The sequence below is a fragment of the Rhinoderma darwinii genome, chromosome 3 (assembly GCF_050947455.1).
Source record: "Rhinoderma darwinii isolate aRhiDar2 chromosome 3, aRhiDar2.hap1, whole genome shotgun sequence".
NCBI classification, from domain to species: Eukaryota; Metazoa; Chordata; class Amphibia; order Anura; family Rhinodermatidae; genus Rhinoderma; species Rhinoderma darwinii.
The window spans coordinates 147,485,778-147,510,489 of NC_134689.1; the positions used below are offsets into that span (position 1 = coordinate 147,485,778).

At 46.3% G+C, this 24,712-nt stretch overlaps 1 protein-coding gene across 1 annotated transcript in view; it reads left to right on the forward strand.

Moving 5' to 3' along the window:
• PLXNC1 (plexin C1) overlaps positions 1-24,712 on the forward strand; it is a 149,180-nt gene that overhangs the window by 85,225 nt on the left and 39,243 nt on the right. Inside the window, exons 21-23 of the mRNA XM_075856836.1 lie at positions 17,147-17,293; positions 18,605-18,782; positions 21,101-21,204. Of these exons, the coding sequence (XP_075712951.1) occupies positions 17,147-17,293; positions 18,605-18,782; positions 21,101-21,204 (429 nt within the window). The remainder of the gene's footprint in view (positions 1-17,146; positions 17,294-18,604; positions 18,783-21,100; positions 21,205-24,712) is intronic.

The window sequence follows — 24,712 nt, forward strand, 5'->3', positions numbered from 1 at the left end:
GGCATCATTTACACGAGCGTAATATACGCGCGTGCGACGCGCGTGCTTTTCACGCGTGTCGTACGCACCTATATTACTCTATGGGGCAGTGCAGACAGTCCGTGGGTTTTGCGCAGCGTGAGTCCGCTGCGTTAAACTCACGACATGTTCTATATTTCAGCGTTTTTCACGCATCACGCACCCATTGAAGTCAATGGGTGCGTGAAAACCACGCAGGTTGCACGGAAGCACTTCCGTGCGAACTGCGTGGTTCGCGCAACAGCTGTCAAACTCTGAATGTAAACAGAAAAGCACCACGTGCTTTTTGGTTTACAAACATCCAAACGGAGTGTCAAAATGATGGCGGCTGCGCGAAAATCACGCAGCCGCGCATTATACACTGATGACACACGCAGCTGTTAAGTGCCTTTTGCGCACGCAAAACGCCGCATTTTTTGCGTGCGCAAAACGCACACGCTCGTGTAAATCAGGCCTAAGTGAAAGAAAGCACACATCATAAATGACGCAAAAAAATTGTTGTGCAGGTTATTACGGCCGCGCCAATACCGAATGTGTGTATATTTTATGTATTGAGATTAATTTTAATGTTTATTGTAAAAAAGGTTTTTTTAAATTTAATATTACTTTGTTTTTACTTTATTTTTAAACTTTAATGTACTGGCATGTAGCAGATATATGGCAGTACATTAGCCTGTGTACTAATAGTACACAGGCAGTTGTTCGGACATACCTAAGTATGCCCTAACAACAGGAAATATGGTAAGACAGCCCTAGGGTCCCTCAATGGACCCTGGGCTGTCTAGCCATATATGGTATGTCCCTCAATCGCGTCACAGGGATTCATGTGAAGCGATCCAAGGGGCATCCCCCCTTCTCCTCATTTTCCCCTGAATGCTGAAGTCAGCTTTGATCACTGCATTCAGGGGAATAATGATGGAGATAAGAGGTTTCTCTGATCTCCGCCGTTATAGAGCGGGGCTGCGGCTGTGTAATACCACCATTGCCCCGCTCCTAACATTAAGGGCGGATTTACACGAACGTGATATACGTCCGTGCAACGCGCATGATTTTCACGCGCCTCGCACGGACCTATATTAGTCTATGGGGCCGTGCAGACAGTCTGTGATTTTTACGCAGCGAGTGTCCGCTGCATAAAACTCACGACATGTCCTATATTTCTGCGTTTTTCGCGCATCACACACCCATTGAAGTCAATGGGTGCGTGAAAACCACGCGCACCACACGGAAGCACTTCCGTGGGACGCGCGTGATTCGCACAACAGCAGTCAAAAGTATGATTGAAAACAGAAAAGCACCACGTGCTTTTCTGTTTACAAACAGAAACAGTGTCATAATGATGGCGGCTGGTGATGACACACGGAGCTGTTAAGTGCCTTTTGCCGCGCACAACGCCGCTTTTTTGCGCGTGCAAAATGCACACGCTCGTGTAAATCCTCCCTAAGTGTGCGCGCGGTCAGCCTGAGGTGATGCAGCCGGCGCTGCACTAATGAGCAGTGCCGCCGCTCATTAGTGCAGCGCTGGCCGCATCGCATCATCCTGACGGCGCACACTTGTCAGGACTCAGGAGCGGGGCAACGGCTGTATCACAAAGCCGCAGCCCCGCTCTCATACATTCATGTGTTACTAAACTTAGCTGTGCGGCCGCAAAGCTTAGTATCGAAATACATGAAATAACGGTATCGAACCGTTTGGGGATGCACGGTATCGAAACAGTATTGAAGTTTCGATGCATCGTGCATTCCTACTCCCTTACATAACAATCAGATTGCTGCACAATTTTCAAGCTGCCTCAGACAAATTACAGCTGTGATCTGATTGGTTGCCAAGGACAACAACTCAAACTTTTGTCTATAGAGGTTTTTTTATGCACCGGAGGCACATAAAACTACCAATCAGGTTTCTGCTTTCATTGTCCAAGCTGCCTCACAAGAATCTAAACTTTAATATGGTTAGTTGCTATGGACAACAGTTCCAACATTTGTCTGTATTGGATATTACACATAGAAGAGAGATAAAGCAACCAATCCGCTCGCTGCTTTCATGCACCTAGCTGCCTCAAAAAACTGTAATTTGATTGGTTGTCTCAAAGTGCTCGGACAGCGGCCTCTCGGTCTCAAGAGAGTAAATGCCTTCAAGAAAGATCAAATATTTCTCAATATAGCGGAAATGAAAAAAGAATGAGACTAATTAGGTCTCAAGAATCTGAAGAAGATCATGAGGCGACACTTACTGCAGCTCAAGAACGTCAGGCCAGAACTCGCGCATCAGAAACTTCTACCCAGCGTGAGTCTCGGCTAATTACACAGTGTGCTCGCATGGTGGCCTCTCGGTCCCTGGAGAGTAACGAGGAACACGAAGCGCGACTATCTGCTGACCGAGAGCGCTATGCATCGTCACGCGAGTCTGAAACTTTCAACAACAGAGAATTTCGCTTGAGTTGTCAAAGAGCTCGCACAGCAGCCTCTCGAGAAAGTAGTGAAGAACGTGAAGCGCGATTAACCGCCAATCGCAAACATCACAACTATGCCAGAGCTCTCGAAAGTGAAGACCAATATCAACGATGATGCAATCAGCTAGAGAGAATTATGAACGCACGCGCCAAGATAATGAAAGTTATTTATTGACTGAAAGGGAGAGAGTAGATGAAATACGACAGTCAGAAACAGCAGAACAACGTCAATCACACTTAGAGGCTGATCGAATTCAACACTCTCTTAGTCCTCATGACCACTTCAGTTTTTTTTATCAGTGTGCTATCCGTTTTTTTAACGGATAGCACCCTGACACATTCATTTCAATGGGGCCATGCACACTTCCTTTGTTTTAACGGAACCGTGCAGCCATTCCGTCAAAAGTAGTGCAGGTCCTACTCCTGCCCATTTTTGAAGGAACAGTCTCGGCCTTTGTATTGATTTGGTCCGTGAAACAATGGGCTGCACACGGAAGCCATCCGTGTGCGGTACGTGATTCACGGAACAGTCATTAGCGGCCGTTCAACGGCACACGGAAGTGTACATGAGGCTTTAATAGAATGTCTATTTCATCAGAAGATTCAGATGAGTCTCATGACCTGCCTAAGTAGAGTCGTGTGTTAACCTTATACCATACTATCCCCCCACCCCCACTTTAGTAAAGACACATGACACCGAGGTTGGATGTGAAATGGCCACAGCAGCCGTTTATTAATTTCACAGTTTTATAAAAACAATTTAAATCCGAAACATTCGGATAACTAGTTAGGAATCCACCAGAGAATTCCTCCTAATAATTCACATGACCCAACATGGGTCAGAATCGTAAATACCAATTTAACGTTAACATTAACCCGAGCAGAGGAAGTCCTTGAAGCCCCTTCAGATATTCCTTATTAAGAACACACCGAATTAGCCATCTGCAAACCACCAATTACCTCCAGCCGTAAACCAGCTCGGAAGCACCGTTCACCTCTGCAGATGGCTCCAACCACTAGAAGTCCACTTCAAGGGGATAACACCCGATGAAGCCCTCAAGTGATATACCGACCACTAGAAGTCCACTTCAAAGGGATAACACCCGATGAAGCCCTCAAGTGATATACCGACCACTAGAAGTCCACTTCAAAGGGATAACACCCGATGAAGCCTTCAAGTGATATACCTTCTACCAGAAGACCACTTCAAAGGGATAACACCCGATGAAGTCTTCAACCATGTACCTTTTTTGGGGGACGCATACCCCCGATGCGACCCCCCCACCATTTTGTACTGACTGGCCTCAAGGACTCCCCCCGCACAGCGAAACAGGCCTTGACCACCTTAAGCCTGTGAGTTCCTCCACACCACCACCGCCCTTTCTATGCCTTCTGCTATCGCCAAGCTCCAAAGATCAATGCCAACCTCGGTCAGATGAACCCCGTCACTCCTCCAGAAATTCCCCACTCCTGACTCCAAATCCCTATGCCTCACGCAAATGCCCCCGTTTCTTGCCACAAAACGGGACACCGCCCGGTTAACTTTAATGCGAGCCTTATTGACTCTCTCCACTGATCTTGCTAACCGCCAATGCTTTCTTGGGACTATGTCCGACCACACTATCACCAACTTGGGATAAGATACCCACAAACACAACATATCATGTTTGATATCCCGCACCAACTCACGAAAGGGGCGGACTCCTAAGTCATTCCCACCCACGTGCAACACTAAGACCTCCGGAACCCTATCAAGCCGCGCATATGTCTGGAATTCCGCCAACACCCTGCTCCATGACATACCTCTAAAACCCAGCCAATGCACAACCGCGTCCTGTCGCGGAATGCGCAACTGGCGACCATCCGGGCGGACGTCCGCCCTCAAAGCCCCCCAGTGCACGTACGAATGACCCATCAACCACACCAAACACGGAGGCGAATCTGAAACGGAAAACACAGTTAGGCACCACCATATAACATTTGTAAAGCGTAAACAACAAAATTATAACATATGGGGGCGGACATAGGACTTAAACCTTTTAGACTCCCAACGACCAATACGCCTCACCCCCTCATCATCCAACCCCCAGCGCCCCGCTTCCGTTGCTGCGCCAATCCTGAAGGAATGAGATGAATATGAGCCTGCCGCAACACCAACCGCCGTCAAACAATTTTTAAGTACAGCTCCAAACTGAAACCTGGACAAAAACGACCCGTCCACATGACGTAACAAAGGCAACTCTGGAGACCCCCTGTTTTTCGTAAAACCCCGCATGCACTCTACTGGGCACATGACCAACCCCGGGAGAGCGAACAACTATCAGTTTACCCTTCCCTACTTGGTCAGATTTAGATCGACGCAACCATACCTCCAGCCGGTCTGCGAATAGGCTCACCTCCCCAGATCTCAGCCCCCCTGCCCGTTTGGTACCGCAACTTAAACCCAAACGCCACCGCAGATATGAACCGGTTCACCTTCGCTACTGAAAACCCCGCCTCCCAGGCGTCCCCTAACCAGTACAAAAGTGCCACCAACCTGTCTCTATCCGTATTGACGTCACCCAACTCTCTTACCCACTCCTCCCACTGCCTCCAATAAGCAGCATAAGCACTCCACGTCGTGCGCGCCAAAGACCTTTGTACCAATTGTTCTACGGGACCGAGACCAGATCCCAAAGATGCTCCGGACAAGCCAAACCGAGACCTTCCGCTCCCGGTGCCAATTGCCGAAACCGGTCCCACTGCGAGCGAGAAAGAGCATCAGCGATACAATTCCGTACACCCGGGACATGCACCGCCACCACCCACGCGTTCAACGACAAACACACCAACACTAAATGTCGCAACAATTGAACTACCGGAGGAGAGGACGCCGTGATGTTATTAATGGCAAGCACCACCCCCATGTTGTCACAGTAAAAACGGACCTTCTTATCCCTGAGCCTGTCCCCCCAAATGGTAGCCGCCACCACGATGGGAAACAGCTCGAGCAGGGCCAGATTCCGCGTGAGTCCACTGGACACCCAGCTAGCCGGCCATTGACCTGCGCACCACGGACCTCCCCCGTAAGCTCCAAAACCACCCGCCCCAGCCGCATCCGTGAAAATATTCAAATCACTCGTATCCTGCGCTGGGGCCATCCATAGCGAGCGACCATTGTACTGGCCCAAGAAGTCATCCCAAACCTGAAGATCAGCTCGGTGCTCCTCCTTGAGCCGCACAAAATGATGCGGCGCACGCACTCCCGCCGTTGCCGCCGCCAACCTCCTACCAAACACCCTCCCCATCGGCATAATCCGGCAGGCGAAATTCAACTTCCCCAGCAGCGACTGAAGCTCCCTCAGCGTCATTTTCTTCATTCTACAAGCCCGTCGAACCTCCAGCCTCAAAGCACCCAACTTATCCGCCGGGAGACGACACTCCATTGCCACCGAGTCTATTTAGATTCCCAAAAAACAAATCGTCGCTACCGGGCCCTCCGTTTTTCCCGGCGCCAAAGGAATCCCAAAATCCCTCGCCACCTTCTGTAGAGCATGAAGCAAATTACCGCAAACCGGCGAACCCCCCCGGGCCAACGCACAAAAAATCATCTAAGTAATGGATCAACGAGTCGACCCCGGCTACTCCCCTCGTTACCCACTCCACGAAGCTACTAAACGCCTCGAAGTATGCACAAGAAAGGGAACACCCCATCGGAAGGCACCGATCCACGTAAAAAGCCCCATTCCAAAAACAACCCAACAGCCGTTGGCTTTCTGGATGGACCGGCAACAACCTGAACGCCACCTCAATGTCAGTTTTTGCCAGCAGCGCCCCAGGACCCGCAGCCCGCACTAACCCCACCGCCTTATCGAATGAGGTATAAACTACGGAGCACAACTCGTGATCAATCCCGTCATTTACCGACGAACCCTTGGGATACGATAAATGTTGAATCAAACGAAATTTTCCGGGCTCGCGTTTAGGGACAATACCCAAAGGGGACACAACTAAATCTTTTACCGGCGACTCAACAAACGGCCCCGACATGCGGCCCAACGAAACTTCTTTTAACAACTTTTCCGACACGACTTTTGCATGCAAGTAAGCCGATTTTAAATTCCTCCGCGTAACCGGAACCTCATAAGGAGGCGGAGGAATAACAAAACCAACACGAAACCCTTCATAAAGCAACTTAGCCGCCGCCCTATCCGGATACTCATTTAGATAAGGGGCCATCTTTTCCACCCTCACCGGCGACACCCCCTTGACCAGCCGCGTGCTGGTTACCTGACCTCTTTTTTCGCAGACATTTTACCGCCCCGTGTGATGCACCATTACACTCGGAACACACGTGCTTGAACTTGCACGTGGCCCCGAACTTGCACTGACCTTCATTAAATTGCCAGCAAAACCCCGCCTTTCCCCCGCCGCTTTGTCCAACCTGACTAGACTGGCCTCCCTGGCCGGCGCTCCCGGGAAAGGACTGCCTAACCGGAGCCGTAACCCGTAACCAGAGAGCAATATCCTTCTGGTCCCACCGAATCGCCGGCCGAACCGCCTTCCGCTGACGGAATTGCTCATCGTATCGCAGCCACGCTTGCCCCCCATACGCCCTATGAGCCTCCCCAATAGCATCAAAATAACAAAACAACGCCGAACAATTTTCCGGCGCCTTTTCCCCTATCACACTAGCCAATATGGCGAATGCCTGCGACCAATTAACAAACGTCTGCGGGATAAGCCTATACCGCCGCCGTTCCTCCTCGTCCTTTTTACTCTCATCCCGCTTGCTCTTATCCAAATTAAATTTAGCAAGCGGCAAGAGAGAAAAAATTTCAACATACTCGTCCTTCCAGATCCGCTCGCGCACCTCCTGCTTTAAATGCGCCCCCAACGGACCTTCAAAACAAACGTACACCTCCCCCCGAGCACGATCATCAATACGCACTCGATCGCCGTCCTTCTGCGCCTCGGTCTGTACCGACACCGCGACCGCCTCTCTAACCGCCGCCACCGGACGCGCCTGTAACGATTCCACGTCCCTGGGGCCTTCCCAAACTACCGCAGGGGACACTTCCGTTACTACCGGCGCCGCGGCCCTGTCCAGGCGCCCCACCAGCTCCCGTAAGCAACCCACTAAGTCTGCCAAACCCGCTCCGTCCCGTCCGCCCGCGCCACTACCGGCCCCCGATGCAATGCTAGCAGCCCCCCCGCCGACACCCGACATAAAAATCGCTGGATAAGACAATGATGGAGTTATACACTCACCGGGCTGCACAGGCGCTGTGTTCCCGTCAGCCGGACCATCCTGACCTCGACGATACACGTCCAGTTCACCTTCCTCCAATTCTTCTCTCGCCGACGACTGTCCATCCCAACGACATCTTCGGAACGGGGATGAGGACGCGCTGACCGATGGGCCGGCAACCTGCCGCCCGACCGCTGGGACCCAGACTTCCGACCGGACCTGTTGCCTCGACGTCGCTGCAGATCTAGGCGTCCGTCTAGACGATCCTGACGAAGCCTGCCCCCTGGCCGGAACATCACCATGCGGGGCGGCCGTACCTTGTACTCCACATCTTCCATCTGATGGGGGAGGGGTGACAGGGAGCCCAGCCTGCGACTCCCTGCTTACCGCCGGACCCCGTCGCGGCCTGGGATTCCTCCCAGCTGCCTGGCCTGCAGCGTCCGGGATCGGGCTCCCTCTGCGACGCCGTGTCCGCGGGACTGCCTCCGGGCTGAGGCGCTCTGGAGGTCGGGACCGCCGAGAGGGACGGGTCGACCCGGCCTGCGTCGCCATCACCCCTGGCAACGCTCTCTGCCCGCCCAGCGCAGGAGCGGTTGTTGCCGACTCCCCCCCCCGCCGCCATAGCCATGCTCGTGAGGGGGCCGGGGGAGGGGAGCCTGTCCTTTGCAACAGACCCCGAACGCCGTGCCCGACGTGGCGAAACGGCGTCCGGGATCCTCGTTATGGCAGCCACGGTCTCCTCTAGCCATCCGGGACCGTGGTGCACAGCAGCGGCACGCAGCCGCTCTAACATTAAGGCCTCTGCCATCCCTAAAAGCACGGGCAACGGGGGAGCTTACTGATTCTGTGTTACTCCTCCCGCTGCTTCCGGCTCAATGCCGAGAAACAGCGGGAAGCTCAGTAACGGCCCCCCGTCCCCCTTAACTCCTCCCCGTCCCCCCTCCAACTCCCTCCAACTCTCCCTCACCTAATTAACCCTTTCCCTACTAGGACGGTCATGTCGGCTTCCCTTAATCCCTGCAGGCTGCGTCCAGCCTCTTCTGGAGTATGGTGCGGCAAACAATGCTGTTCCTTGGGTCAATAAGGAAACAGCAGGTTTTATTTATTCCCCAAGGATTGACTATGCTGAATTCGCTTCCGTAGGTGGTATGGTCCTAATCTGCAATTTTTGCGGTGCTCTCAAATGGAGAAAAGAACCAAATGAAAGCTGTTGTTCAAGTGGTAAAGTTCACATTGAAAAATTTCAGAGCTTATAAAACGACTTTTAAATGGTGACTATCCACAATCAAAAAACTTCTTAGACAGTATCCGTTTATATAACAGCGCATTCCAAATTACATCTTTTGGGTCAAAACTAATTACAGAGGGACCATTCATGCCAACCTTCAAGGTGCAAGGCCAAGTTTACCATCTCATCGGATCTTTGCCACCACAAGATGAGCCAAAATTTCTTCAGATTTATTTAGTATCAGATTACAATGAACAGGCCAATAAAAGAAATCAGAATTTTACACAACTACCGTAAATAGTAACCTCATATCTCCACTTCAAAAAATGCTTCATTGGCTGGATCCGTCTGTGCATAGTTTCAAAGCTGCATTACAGTCTAATCTGCAGGGGCAAAGCAATGATAACAAAATGATCATCAGCGCAGATAGACGTCCCGTTGCTGAACACCGCGCCAGGTGTAACGCCCCGTCACAGATGAAGTTGCAGTGGTTTTAGTTAACCAGGAGTGCGATAGGCATGACATCGCGTTGCGCACTCTAGATGATCGCCTGCAACCCATTTTCGAAACAAACAGAGCTTAGGACGCCCTGCAATATCCTTTAATTTATTGCCACGCAAAGATGGGTACAAGGGTAACAAATTTTCATAAAAATATATCAGCCCCAGTGGCGTAACTACCGCGGTAGCAGCAGTAGCGGCTGCTACGGGGCCCGGGGCTTGAGGGGGCCCGTGCCGCCAGCCGACACGCCCTCCCAAATGCCTGGTGGCGCCGCTAGCAGCCGTTATGGCTGCTACAGGGGTAGCACCGCTACTGTGGGGCCCGCGCCACCGAGCCTTACACAGGCACTCTCATGCCTGTAGGTGTCGCTAGCACCGGAGGGGGCCCCGATGCTAACGGCAGCCAAATACATGTATTAGCACTGAATGGCCGGGCATGTTCCGTGCCTGACCATCCAGTGCCTTACAATGACACTGATTGGCTAGCGGCGTGATGACATCATCGCGCCGCTTCCATGCTTGGAAGGTGCTGATTGGCGGGGCAAGTCATTCTGCCCCGCCAATCAGCGTCATTGAAGGACTGAAGGACGCTCATTCAGCTCCTGCAGACATGCTCAGAAGAGAGCATGTCTGCATCGCCAGTGAACAGCGTGGGAACCGGAGAATGTGAGTATGTCAACTTTATATATATTTTTCCTCATAAAAATGTGAATGGCATTATCTATAGTGGGGGGGTCTATCTACAGGGGGGGGTCGTCTTTATGTGGGCTATTATATATAGGGGGGTCTATATGTGGGGCAGTAGCTACAGGGGGGTCTATATGTGGGGCAGTAGCTACAGGGGGGTCTATATGTGGGGGTGTGGGCCACTATATACAGGGGGGTCTATATGTGGGCCACTATATACAGGGGGGGTCTATATGTGGGGCACTAGCTACAGGGGAGGTCTGTATGTGGGGATGTGGGCCACTATCTACAGGGGGGTCTATATGTGGGGCAGTATATGTGAGACACTATACAGGGGTGGGCTATATGTAGAGCACTAACTATCGGGGAGCTATTTTTTAGGGTACTTTCTATAGGGGTGGGCTATGTGTGGGACACTATATACAGGGGTGGGTTACCTGTGGGGCACTAGCAACAGGGTGGCTATATGTAGTGCACAGTCTACAGGGGTGGGCTATATGTGGGACAATATCTACAGAGGTGGGCTATACGTGTAGCACTAACTATAGGGGAAGCTATATGTAGGGCAGCACGGTGGCTCAGTGGTTAGCACTATTGCCTTGCAGCTCTGGAGTCCATATGTGGGCACTATCTACAGGGGCTTCTATGTAGGTCACTATCTACAGGGGGCACTATCTACAGGGGGCACGGTGTGTGTGTGTGTGTGTGTGTGTGTGTGTGTGTGTGTGTGTGTGTGTGTGTGTGACAGTTATATTTAGATGTGTTGAGAATTTTAACTTTGTTTACAGGTGCAGAAATGTTTTAAAAGTGAGATGCTGAAGACATCTAAACGGAAAACTGCAGAAATGGGTCATGGCCGGGAGAAATCCATCATAGATGTCTGAACCGGAGGGAGAAGAAAAGAACTAGAATCTGAGACGTCACCGGTGAGTCACTTAATGTAAATGTTTATTCTGCCTCTAATCAGTATTGTAGTCACTTTATGATCTGCAGCGAGATGATGGTGGTATGATTTTTTTTTGTCAAACCGCATCTCCCAGCATATCCTTATCATTGTTTCGGCCATGCTGGGAGCTGTAGTTTTACGCCGTACAAACCTATGCGCAGTGGCGTAACTACCGCTATAGCAGCCGTAGCGACTTCTACGGGGCCTGCAGCATGAGGGGGCCACTGAAGGGGTTGTTCCTACAAAAGACATGCATCCACTAACCACAGGATAGGGGATACATGTGGGATCGCTGGGACGCCCAGCGATGAGGAGAACGGGGGACCGAAAGTCCCCCCTAAGTTCTCCATGACAAACCTCGGACTTCCGTAGTCTGTCTGCAGCTCCATGGAAATGACTTGTGCACCGGTCGTGCTTGTGCGCATGCGTGACCAGCGCTCCTTTAATTTTTTTTTGAACTGTGCAGACGCCGGAAGTCCGAGGTTAGTCATGGAGAACTTCGGGGGACTTTCGGTCCCCCGTTCTCCTTATCGCTGCCAGCGATCACACATGTATCCCCTATCCTGTGGATAGGGGATGCATGTCTTTTGTAGGACAAACTATAGACCGTTTTTTTTTGGGGGGGGGGGTCTGTATGGCGTTATCTACAGAGGGGGCTGTATGGCGTTATCTACAGAGGGGGCTGTGTATGGTGCTATCTATAGGGGGCGCTGTGTGGTGGAATCTATAGGGAGGCACTATCTACAAGGGGGGGGGGGTTGTGTGATACCCAGCAGAGGGGGGGGGGCCCCAGTCAAAAGTTTGCTATGGGGCCCAGTCTTTCCTAGTTACGCCCCTGATCAGCCCAGCAATATTATTCATACCTGCTGCAGATAAGGCATAATCGTTTTATTTATTTGCAATGATTTTGAGGATTGTTCAGCCAATTTATTGTGGACATGTATGCGAAAATAGAGACGGAGGGCTTAGTGTACATAGTCACTAACCAGACACGTTTACGCGCTGAAGATTACGTGCATCTGCAAGACGCCATGCAACAAGATAACATGGAAAACTTAGGGCGATTAGTTATCCTGCCATCCAGTTTTACCTGTGGTCCGCGTTACATGCATGAATGTACACAAGATGCTTTCTGCTACGTCCGAAAATACGGCCGGCCTGACCTTTTCATAATGTTCACAACTAATCCAAAGTGGTACGAAATTTACGAAGAACTTCTCGCAGGACAGAAGTCTTATGATAGGCATGATATTATAGCCAGAGTTTTCCACTTCAAATGAAAGTTGATGATCGACCTGACCACAAAACAAAACGTTTTCGGTTCAGCTCTTTGTTTCATGTACAGCTTTGAGTGTCAAAAGCGTGGTTTGCCACAAGCCCACATTCTCCTGTGGCTGCAAGAAAAAATTTGTCACGATGCTGTTAACACGGTCATAAGTGCTGAATTTCCTGACTGGAACAAGGATCCGATATGGCATGAGATTTTAAAGACGCACATGGTTCATGGGCCATGCAGCGCTTTAAATAGAAACTCTCCTTGCATGCAGGAGGGTCATTGCTCTAAAATACACCCTAGAGCGCTATTAGAGCAAACGATGTCGGGGAAACCGGGTATCCGTTTTTATCGTCGAAGATCACCCCTACAAGGCGGTTTCACAGCTACAGTCAGGTTACATGGTCAAGAAATTGTTTTGGACAATCGATGGGTTGTACCCTATTCACCGATGTCATCAAGAACATTTCAAGCTCACATCAACGTCGAAACATGTAACAGCGTCGAAGCCATCAAATATCTATGTAAATACATCAACAAGGGTAGTGACCAGGCCACGTTTGCGTTGAGAAACAATAATGAATACGACGAAGTCACGAGGTTCCAATCTGGACGATATATAAGCTCTTCTGAGGCGGTGTGGTGCATTTTGAGCTTCCACATTCACGAGAGACATCCGCCAGTGATGCATCTTGATGTTCACCTTGAAGGCGGGCAACGGGTGTACTTCAACCCTGAAAATGTGGCAGAGCGGTTAGAAAACCCGAGACAAACCACTTTGCTAGCATACTTTCAACTTTGTGAAACAGATTATTTCGCAAAAACACTTTTATATAACGAAGTTCCATCATATTATACTTCTAATAAGCAGCAAGGTGTTTTCAACTGTAGAGGAGGTGGGACAGCTGTGAATGGCGAGGCCGGCATTTTAAAAGAACACATCATTGGAAGAGTCTATACGGTGCATCCAAACAACTCCGAATTCTATTACTTACGCTTACTTCTACATACAGTGCGAGGAAAAACTTATTTTGCTGAATTGCGAAAGATTGACAATATTGAATATCCTACTTACCAGGCCGAGTGCGTCACTTGCTAGATGGTGATCATTATTGGGATGGCGCTTTGGCCGAAGAATGCGTCAGCGATAGTCCACATCGCTTGCGTCATCAGTGTGCCATTTTGCAGTTTTTTGTGGACTTTCGGATGCTGCACAGTTGTGGCAAAAATATCAGCAAAAATTAGTTGAAGACTTTTTCAGGAATAAACAACTAAACAAGAACGGCGAACTGAATGACAAGTTGCATGAAAGTAATATGAATCGATGTTTGCTGGCTAACAAAAACATAGTTACATCTATATGGGGTAATCCTGTCTCTCAATGTGGTTGACGGGGAACGCATTAACAGGCAGTACACAGCCAAAATAAACTATAATCCAGTGGAACTGGCCGAAACATTGCAAAACTTTGTCTCGAGTCTGAGAGTGGAACAGTGTATGATATTCGATCGCGTGTGTCATAGCGTAGATGGTACTTTGGGAGAAATCCTGTTTTTAGATACATCCGGTGGGACAGGAAAAACATTTCTCACCAAAGTCATCTTGGCCCAAATACGCAATCAAAGCAAAATTGCTCATGCTGTTGCTTCATCAGGCATAGCAGCCACATTGTTGCCCGGAGGCATAACCGCCCATACAATGTTCAAGATCCTGATTGACATGAGTCTTACAGAAAACCCAGTGTGTAATGGTTCTAGAAACAGCGACAAAGCAAGGGTTCTACGCGATTGCTGCTTAGTAATATGGGACGAGTGCACTATGGCAAACTGTAAAGTGGTAGATAGAACTGTAAAGGATCTGCCAGGCACAGCTTCTGTGTCAACGCCCATAGGTAATCAGTCTGCACCTGCTTCTATGTCTGTGAGACTGACTCCATCTTCCACCACTCAGGATGGCAGGCTTAGGAGTGGGAGAGCCTATCACAGCCTGGCCAGACGGAGCTAGCTCCCGCCCTCTGTCTATTTATACTTGCCTTTCCTGTTCCTCCTTGCTTGTGATTCTTCTCGTTTTTTTTCCTGGCCCTGCTGCAGCTTCTTGTTCTATTTGTCCCTGCTTCATACTGACCCTGGCTTACTGACTACTCTCCTGCTCTGCGTTTGGTACCTCGTACACTCCTGGTTTGACTCGGCTTGTTCACTACTCTCCTGCTCTGCGTTTGGTACCTCGTACACTCCTGGTTTAACTCGGCTCGTTCACCTCTCTTGTTGCTCACGGTGTTGTCGTGGGCAACTGCCCCATTTCCCTTAGCTTCTGTGTACCCTTGTCTGTTTGTCTGTTGTGCACTTATTGAGCGTAGGGACTGTCGTCCAGTTGTACCCAGTCGCCTAGGGCGGGTCGTTGCAAGTAGGCAGGGACTGAGTGGCGGGTAGATTAGGGCTCACTTGTCTGTTTCCCTACCCCGATCATTACAAGAACCTTGCGAGATATCAGACAAAATGACCGACCCATGAGTGGTATGACTATGCTTTTCTGTGGCGATTTTAGGCAGACTTTGCCAGTCATTCCAAGAGGAACGAGAATAGATGAAATTAGAGCCTGCCTAAAGACCTCAAGTCTGTGGCGCAACGTTATACCGATGCATTTAACAATAAATATGCAGGCGCGAACAGGAGGCAACCCAAATGCACAAGAGTTTTCAGATTTATTACTAAAAATTAGTGATGGCACGTATCCACAACAAGAAGGAAAAGTTATTTTGCCTGATAATTTATGTTGTACTGTTCCATCACTGCAAGACCTAATTTCTTCTGTATATGGTGACCCAACGCAAATAACAAATCATGAAAACTCTTGGCTATGCAAAAGAGCTATTTTGACCTCTCGCAACGACCAGGCAGCAGCAATAAACGCTGAAATATTGACGTGTGTTCATGGGCAAAGTGCAGAATATATCTCTATCAAAAGAGTCATTGAACAAGAAGACGCTACCAACTATCCGGTGGAATTTTTAAATTCCCTAAACACACCCGGTCTTCCGTCACACAAAATTAATTTAAAAGTCGGCGTCCCCATAATTCTCCTTAGAAATTTAAGCCCACCAAAACTATGTAACGGCACCCGACTAAAAATCACAAATCGACAACAAAATTTGATAGAAGCTGAGATTTCAACAGGATGCGGCGCAGGTGATAGCGTTTTTCTACCCCGAATCCCCCTCATTCCAAATAATTTTCCCTCCAGTTTTAAACGTGTACAGTTTCCTGTCCAATTATGTTACGCTATGACCATCAACAAAGCACAGGGCCAAACGCTGCGCGTTGCGGGCGTGGAACTCAGTGTCAGCTGCTTTGCGCATGGCCAGCTCTATGTGGCTCTCTCTCGTGTTAGCAACTCCACCAATCTTTATGCACACATCCCTGGTGGTTCTACTGCTAACATTGTTTACAGGGAAGCGTTGCGGTAGTGAACCTATAGTGAAACTATTTTTAATTGAAATGTGTTTATTGTCTTTCTTTGGTTTTTTTTTCACTTTGTTTTGAGTATGGTCCAAGGCTAGGAGAATACTTTTATAAAATGGCATCGGTACGTTTTTCAGTGGTCTGGGCGGACGAAGTCATGGGCACAGCTAGTATATAAATATATCAGAAAACATAAACATGTCTATGGTAAGAGGAAGAAGAAGTGTGATATGTGATATCAGCAGAGTAGACAGGGTGGCTTTTCAAAAGAAGAACAGTGAAGATTTTGTGGTAAAGTTCATGTGTTAAAAATTCTGCAAAAAAACAAATACTTTATTCAAACTTCAAAAGCAACTACTGGCTTAAAGGCAATGTGTTGCCAGAAAAACATGTTGTTTTTTTTTTAAATTAAACATTTAGTGTGTGGGTGATTAAACATTGTTTAAATTTTTTTTATTTTTTTCACGAGTCAGGAAATATTATAAATTAATTCTAATTTATAGTATTTCCCATTTCTGGTCACTAGATGGAGCTATTCCCAAAATTGCAGCATTGCAAAATTGGGTAAAAAGCCCTCGCTCTAGTGAGCTCTCAGCATCCCCCCCTCCTTTATCCTGGCTAGTGCCGGGATAAACGAGGGGTTTGAACGGTCTAACCTCCTACACTGTGTGTCGCCATTTTTTGAGCTAACACACAGTGTAGTAGGTTTACATACAGTAGTAAACACACACAAACACGAACATACATTGAAATCTCTTACCTGCTCCTGCCGCCGCGGCTCCCTCCGGCCCGTCCGCTCAGTCTGCTGCCGCTGGTCCAAGTGCACAAGTCCGGAAGCCGCGACCGCAAGTAGTAATATTACTGTCCGGCCGCGACTTCCGGTCCACAGGAAAATGGCGCCGGACGGCGCCAATTTCAAGTTGGACTGTGTGGGAGCGGCGCATGCGCAGTTCCCACACAGACGCCGTACACACAAGTGAATGGGACGGGAGCCGTTCGCCGTCCCTATGGGACTGTGGCTGCCGTATTCCATGTCTGTATGTGTCGTTAATCGACACACACAGAAATGGAACAAAAAATGGCAGCCCCCATAGGGAAGAAAAAGTGTAAAAATAAGAAAAAGTAAAACACAAACACACAAATAAATATAAACGTTTTTAATAAAGCACTAACATCTTGAACATATGAAAAAAATTTCTGTGATGACACTGTTCCTTTAACATAACTGTACATGAGCTTAGTTGCATGCATAATGTTTGTTCGGAACATACAGCTGACATGCATTTTTGTTTTCTATAATAAATATTTTTACAGTATATTTCCCTTTTATTAATCATACTTGTGTTTTGCATAGGAATCTGTGGGAGAACCTTTGTACAGTCTTGTTCAAACATTAAATCAGAGGATACATAAAGGCCCAATAGATGCATTAACATATAAAGCACTCTATACTTTGAATGAGGACTGGTTGTTATGGCAGATAACAGAATTTAGTAGTGTGGTAAGTCTTTCTTTACTAACTTCTCATTGTAACACCTATTAATTGGCCTTATTGCGTCAGAAGGTGTATTGTAGCATTATTTGTATGATAAACATTAAAGGGGCTTTTACACTGGCCGACAATCGGCCGATGCAGCGAACACCGATCAATGAGACATCGTTGATCGGCGCTCGTTTGCTTCTGTCATACAGAGCTATGTATGGGGACGAGTGGACGTTACTCCGATCGCTCGTCCCCTTCCATTATTATCATGTCATCAGCGCATACCTCTGTTTACACAGGGAGACGCGCTGCCGACAACGATAATATTTCTATTTTTTAAAACTATACGATCAGAAGATGATCGAGCGTTTGTCGTTCATCTGCTGATCGCTGCCCTGTTTACATAGGGCAACTATCGGTAACGATAATCGTCCTGTGTAAAACCCTCTTAAGGTATAACTTTTAGTTATATTTTTATTAAGGCCAGTAGTATCTGGTTTGTAGACATCCAACCACTAATATTCTCTTATTCTTTTGTTTGTGAGTATATACTCAGAGAAGTTCCAAAAAATTTTGACATGAAAAACTTTGAGCTTGCAGAGGTCAATTTGGCCTGTAGATCCATTAGAAGATGAGGAATAATATTAGTGTGTTGGTCTTCTTCATCTTCGTATCGATCTACAGGCCACATTTATGCTATACCACCACACTTTTCATTATCCATTGTTAACTGCTTATCCAATGGATCGGGACACCATTTACTTTGATAGTATCTTCTCTTTCAATCCCATCATAGCATTCCCACCATTCTCCTGAGACCTTTGTGAGAGCGTTTGTTATCTCTTTCCTAGAAAACCACTGAAATATTAGGCTCTACAAGGATTTCACAGAGGTCCATTCAGTCACTAGAACTCATGCTAAAGTACTATACATGTACATGTGTACTTGGCATTAAAAAAAAGTGGTGAGCATTAGATTTGCAAATGAACAGAAACACTTCATAGAGCTATATATCCCAATGACTTATTCCACCAAAAGAGAATTGCCGAAAAGTTTCAAAACTTCAAACCAAACCTATAGAAATGTTATTCCGGTGGATGGGCCTGAGGGGTTCCACAAGCTTATTGAACGTCAGGAAATTTCCTCTTGGACCATGTGGCCTTAAACTAGATATCCTCTGCACCACATGGGGAGAACAGTCTGAATGGACCTCTTATTAGTTGTGTGTATGGTTCAGACAAAATAATAGTGATGTAGAAATATAATTACTATTGCATCAATAGCACATTAGCAGCTATAAATGAATGACGTGGTTTATGGTTGTTTTAGGAGATAAATGTGTATTTTCCAAAAACCTCAGAAATTGAGTGTGAAGAGACCAGTCAATGCCTAAAAGTAACTGTTTTGGATTGTGATACAATTGGACAAGTCAAAGAGAAAATTCTTCAGTCTTTCCAGATTATAAAAGGATATTCTTTTGAACACCCTCTTTCTAATATTGGTTTAGGTAAGATCTCAATATATGTTTTTTTAAGGTACTGTAACCCACAAGCATTTGTATCTCCCATTGTCTAGGTTAGGATATTCTATTTTTACTGCAATTAAAATGATATTCGTGGGAAAACCATCCCAGTAGAAGCAAAATTTGTGTGTCTACAACATTTCAATTAAATACGTTTATCGGATCAAACTTGTTTATGTTTATCTATGCTTATGTTAATTGTAATAGTTTGACTAACATCCTTTCACCTGCCCATACAGATACAGCTGAGTGCAGCATGTAATAGGCAGGGCGGCACAAACACTGTCTCACTTGAAAAATTCTATCTTCCTCCGTTATTTAGATATCGGTGCCGTTATATTTGGAGCCCGATATTATTTCTAAATTGCAAGGGGGTGTGTTACTTATTGCTCTGACACTGTCCAATCAGCTACGGACGCGGTCAGGGCGCCTTGCGCTGTGTGATCTCTCCCGCGGGATCAGTCTTGTCGTCCTGGAGAGAGCGAGCGCACGCGTCGTGACACATGCGCATACACCCATTCGCACACACATCACCGACGTCGCAGCTCCCGACGATACTCCCGCCGCTACGTAACAGAAGACGAGGAGAAGATCTACTCACATGGTTTGTATAGATCTTCTTCTCCCCGTTTGACTGTGCCTCTCCAGTCAGCGATCTACTGTGCTTATTGAAGTCTAGGTGCACAGTGCATTCATAAACATATTTGTACGGACAGGCTGTATATTACAAAGTTCCGGTCATTTACGTACTGAAACAGATGGAAGTCTTAGTCCTGCAGAACACCTTGGGTATATACAAGATTAATGCTGTTCAGTTAGCTGTACTTAGGATATTATAAACCTCTAGGGTGAGCTCAGGAAATCTGCAGAGAAAATCTGTAATAAATACGCTTAGCCTAATTGTGGCATAAAGGGTTGAAATACAAGAGCGGTATGCTAGTCTGGAAAGCAGAGTAGTGAGGGCTGTATTCCCAAACACGGTGTACGCATGTTGGAGTATATAGATACCTATTCTAAACATTACCAGATCTCACCTGGCGGTGTTCACCATTACTTTGCTTAGATGAAAAAAGGTAGAGAACAATTAGAAAATCAGTAAAACTTGTGCTTCATGGAAGGCCACGCCCCCTTTTCATCTGCACAAATTAAACAGTTGTTTGTTTCGGTAAAATTTGAGGGGGACATCCATACATGTGGAGTCCATGCTGAACACAGTGGGCCTCATTTATAAATGCAGAAAAACTGACGTTGTTGCCAATAACAACCAATCAGAGATCAACTTTCTTTTGTAACCCTTGGGCTGGGTTCACACGAGCATGTTACGTCAGTAAAGGACGGAACGTATTTCGGCCACAAATCCCGGACCGAACACACTGCAGGGAGCCGGGCTCCTAGCATCAAAGTTATGTACGACGCTAGGAGTCCCTGCCTCGCTGCAGGACAACTGTCCCGTACTGTAATCATGTTTTCAGTACGGGACAGTAGTTCCCAGCCTTACATGACCAGCCTGTTTTGGGCCTTAATGGCCAAGCTTCTTTTCAGTTTTTCTATCGTCACATTTCAAAAGCCATACGCTTTTTATTTTTCCGTAGACAAAGCCATGTGATGACGAGCTGCATTTTTAATGGCACCATTTTGGGGTACACATCATTTATTGATTAACTTTTATGAAATTTTTTGGGCGGTGAATTAAAAAAATAAATAATAATTTCGCCATTCTTTTTTGAGTCCTAAATTTATGGCATTTATCATATGGTATAAATAACAAAAACTTTTTTTCGGGTGCACATGACTTTTTGTTCACTTTTAATTGCATTGTTTGAAAGACAGAATGAACATAAAAAATTTTGGCATTGTTTTTTGTTTTTTTTTACGGCATTCACGGTGTGGGTTAAATAACGTAATAGTTATAGACAAGCTTATGGTTCAGCACCTTGAAGAGGCGCATTGTGGTACAAGTACCCCTAATGACCGACGTGAAAAGGCATATGCGCGGTCATTGAGGGGTTAAACTGTTCTGAAAAAACAATAAAAGCTGAACATTGATTGGTTGGTAAGGGCAACAAAAACAGTTTGATTGTGCCACAGTGTTTTTTTTATTAAATGAGGCCCAGTATCTACCAATGCAATTTATGCCAGATAACTGGCGCAACTACATGGGTACATGACTCCGCTAATATTCTAGTTTGTTCAACCTACTTATTGTTCTGTCTGGTTTATTTCTACAGAATATAAATGTAAAAAAAAAAGTGGTTACATTATTAACATTTCTGTATAATATTTTGTTTTATTTCCATTATCAGAGCTTCACCATGGTCAGACTTTTAAGGAGCTCTCAGACATAGATTCTTCTAATGTGATGATGGAGAATAACATTAAAAAATTAAACACCATAAAACATTACCAGGTAATTTTATAAGGAAGTTTAATTTTTAATTCACTGTCTTCAACAAATACATTTTAAGTTGTAAAAATTGAAGGACAGATAAAATATTAACAGGCACTGTACGTATCAACAAGCAAACGCTGGTTCATCGGCTGATCTGCTCTTTTATGCAGAATTAAAAATCATCTTTGTCGGCAGCACATGTCCCAGATGAAAATGTACGGGGACGAGGGATCGGTGTAACGAGCGCTCGTCCCTATACATTAGCAATTATTGTTTCGTGTGAAAGGAGCAACGAGCACCGATCAACGATATGTCTTAATGATCGGGGCTCATTTACACGGCCCACGTGTAATATGACCCTCACCTTTCAGGCCTCCTAAGGGCCTGTTCACATCAGCGCTGGCTTCGGTTTTGGATTTCCATACATTTGTTCTTTCAGAGGAACAGATAAACAGAAAGCCAAACAGAAAGCATTCCTTCCGTTTGCATCACTATTGATTTCAATAGTGTTTTCAGTTTGCCTCCGTTCCGCTAGGTTTCCGTTTTTTCACGGGAACAATAGCATAGTCGGCAGCACTATTGCTTCCGGAGGCAAACCAAAACCAAATGGAACAAAAAATAAATAAATACTATTGAAATCAATGGTGATGCAAACGGAAGCAATGCTTTCTGTTTGGCTTTCTATTCATCTGTTCCTCTGACGGAACAGATGAATGGAAATCCTAAACGGAAGCCAGCACTGATGTGAACAGGCCCTTAGAAGTTATAAATAACATTATAATTTTATAGTTTGGGTCATTACCGACATTGTAATACTAATAATTCAATAATGGTTTTTTTCCCCCAGTTTTTAATTGGGGAAAAGGATTTCTTGTGTTTTCTTTTTATTAATATTTTGTAACATTTTATGAAACTAAAAAAAATTATAATTATTTCCCCCTAGGGCAGCGGTCCACAAAATTTTTTGCACCAAGGACCAATTTAATCAAGACAATTTTTTCCACGGTCCGGCGGGGGGTGGGGGTGGCAGGAGTTTCACGCGCATTACAAAACACCCTGCAAACTGCAATTAAATGGAAATAAAATAAAAACGTTTTTAGGGTCAGTTCACACATTGCGGAAATACAGCGGATTTTACGCAACGTAATTTGTTGCAGAAAATTCGCAGCATAATTCAGTAGTAGCAAAGTGGATGAGATAGAACAAATCTCATCCACACACTGCGTAAATAGTGAGCGGAAAAAAACGTTTAGAAATTGACATATGCGGTGCAGAATTTTATTCCGTAACTTCTCGATTGTATTTGCGTAAATGCTGCTTATTTGTTGCGGGTTTTCGCCATTGAATTCAATGGGAAGTAAAAGCCACAACAAATAGCATTTGTTGCGTTTATTGCGGCAGAATCACAACAATTCTGCCGCAAAAAACGCAACTCAGAAGATTTTTTTTTATACTTACCGAGAAGTCTGTGTTTCTTCCTCCAGGCTGAACTCCTGGGATGACGTTTCATCCCATGTGACTGCTGCAGACAATCACAGGCTGTAGCGACGGTCACATAGGATGAAACATGACTGCATGTCCTATATTGGTGCAGCTCCAGTTACAGGGGAAAAACATAGTGTAAAAGAAAGAAAAAAAATATATAAAAGTTCCCCAAAGGTCTTCTTTGACCTTTGAGGAACAGACCATAGTAATAAAAAAATAGTAACGTCAAGTGCAAAAAAAAATGTAAATAATAAATACGCATAAAATACCCACCCCAAAAAAAACGTTCCCCCCCCCCCGCCAATCATTGTTGTAACGCTAGCGCTGACCCAATTACCCTAATATAGACATGTAATATATTAACATTTACGGTAGACAATAACGATCACAAATAAAAGGTCTATTTTAGGGTAAAACTATGTTATTACCCAAAAAAAATTGCTGAAACGTAAAAAAGCGTATTTTTTTACTATTATTTTCAAACTTTATGAATAAAAATTCTAAAATCGCAAAAAAGGTGCGTATAAAAACCATAAAAAATGAAACCTGCATTGTCTACGAAAAAAACGTCGCAAAAATCACGTAGTTAGCCCAACAAATAAAAAAGTTATAGCCATTTAACTAACACGTGCTAAAAATGGCTAAACGGTGTCTGGTCCTGAAGGCGCAAAATAGCCCGGTCCTGAACTGGTTAAGTAGCACTGCTCTATGGCTTACAGATGTAGCCGTCTTTAGCTTGACTTTTAACGCATTAAATAAACAGTGAAAAAGTCAAGATAAGGGATTTAGCCAATGACTTTTTAATGGCATTTTTGTGTGATATCACGTGCAGCAAGTTATCAGAGTCAAGTTAAAGAGGCTCTGTCACCAGATTTTGCAACCCCTATCTGCTATTGCAGCAGATAGGCGCTGCAATGTAGATTACAGTAACGTTTTTATTTTTTAAAAACGAGCATTTTTGGCCAAGTTATGACCATTTTTGTAGTTATGCAAATGAGGCTTGCAAAAGTCCAAGTGGGTGTGTTTAAAAGTAAAAGTCCAAGTGGGCGTGTATTATGTGCGTACATCGGGGCGTTTTTAATACTTTTACTAGCTGGGCGTTCTGAAGAGAAGTATCATCCACTTCTCTTCAGAACGCCCAGCTTCTGCCAGATCACGCTGTGACGTCACTCACAGGTCCTGCATCGTGTCAGACGAGCGAGGACACATCGGCACCAGAGGCTACAGTTGATTCTGCAGCAGCATCAGCGTTTGCAGGTAAGTAGCTACATCGACTTACCTGCTAAGGGCATGACCACACGTGGCGGATTTCCTCCGCAACTGTCCGCATCAATGCCGCACAGAATCTGCGTTGCAGATTCTGCTGCGGATCTGCACAAAATGTGCAGTACATTGATGCGGACTAGCTGCTGCGGACTGCGGGAAAAGTGCTTCCCTTCTCCCTATCAGTGCAGGATAGAGAGAAGGGACAGCACTTTCCCTAGTGAAAGTAAACGATTTTCATACTTACCGGCCGTTGTCTTGGTGACGCGTCCCTCTTTCGGCATCCAGCCCGACCTCCCTGGATGACGCGCCAGTCCATGTGACCGCTGCAGCCTGTGCTTGGCCTGTGATTGGCTGCAGCCGTCACTTACACTGAAACGTCATCCTGGGAGGCCGGACTGGAGACAGACGCAGGGAGTTCTCGGTAAGTATGAACTTATATGTTTTTTTACAGATACATGTATATTGAGATCGGTAGTCACTGTCCCGGGTGCAGAAACAGTTACTGCCGATCGCTTAACTCTTTCAGCACCCTGGACAGTGACTATTTACTGACGTCTTCTAGCAACGCTCCCGTCATTACGGGAGCCCCATTGACTTCCTCAGTCTGGCTGTAGACCTAGAAATACATAGGTCCAGCCAGAATGAAGAAATGTCATGGTAGTAAAACCAATACGCTCCGCAGCACACATAAGATCTGCGGACTTCATTGCGGAATTTTGACTCTCCATTGAAGTCAATGGAGAAATTCCGCCATGAGTCCGCCACTGCTCCGCAA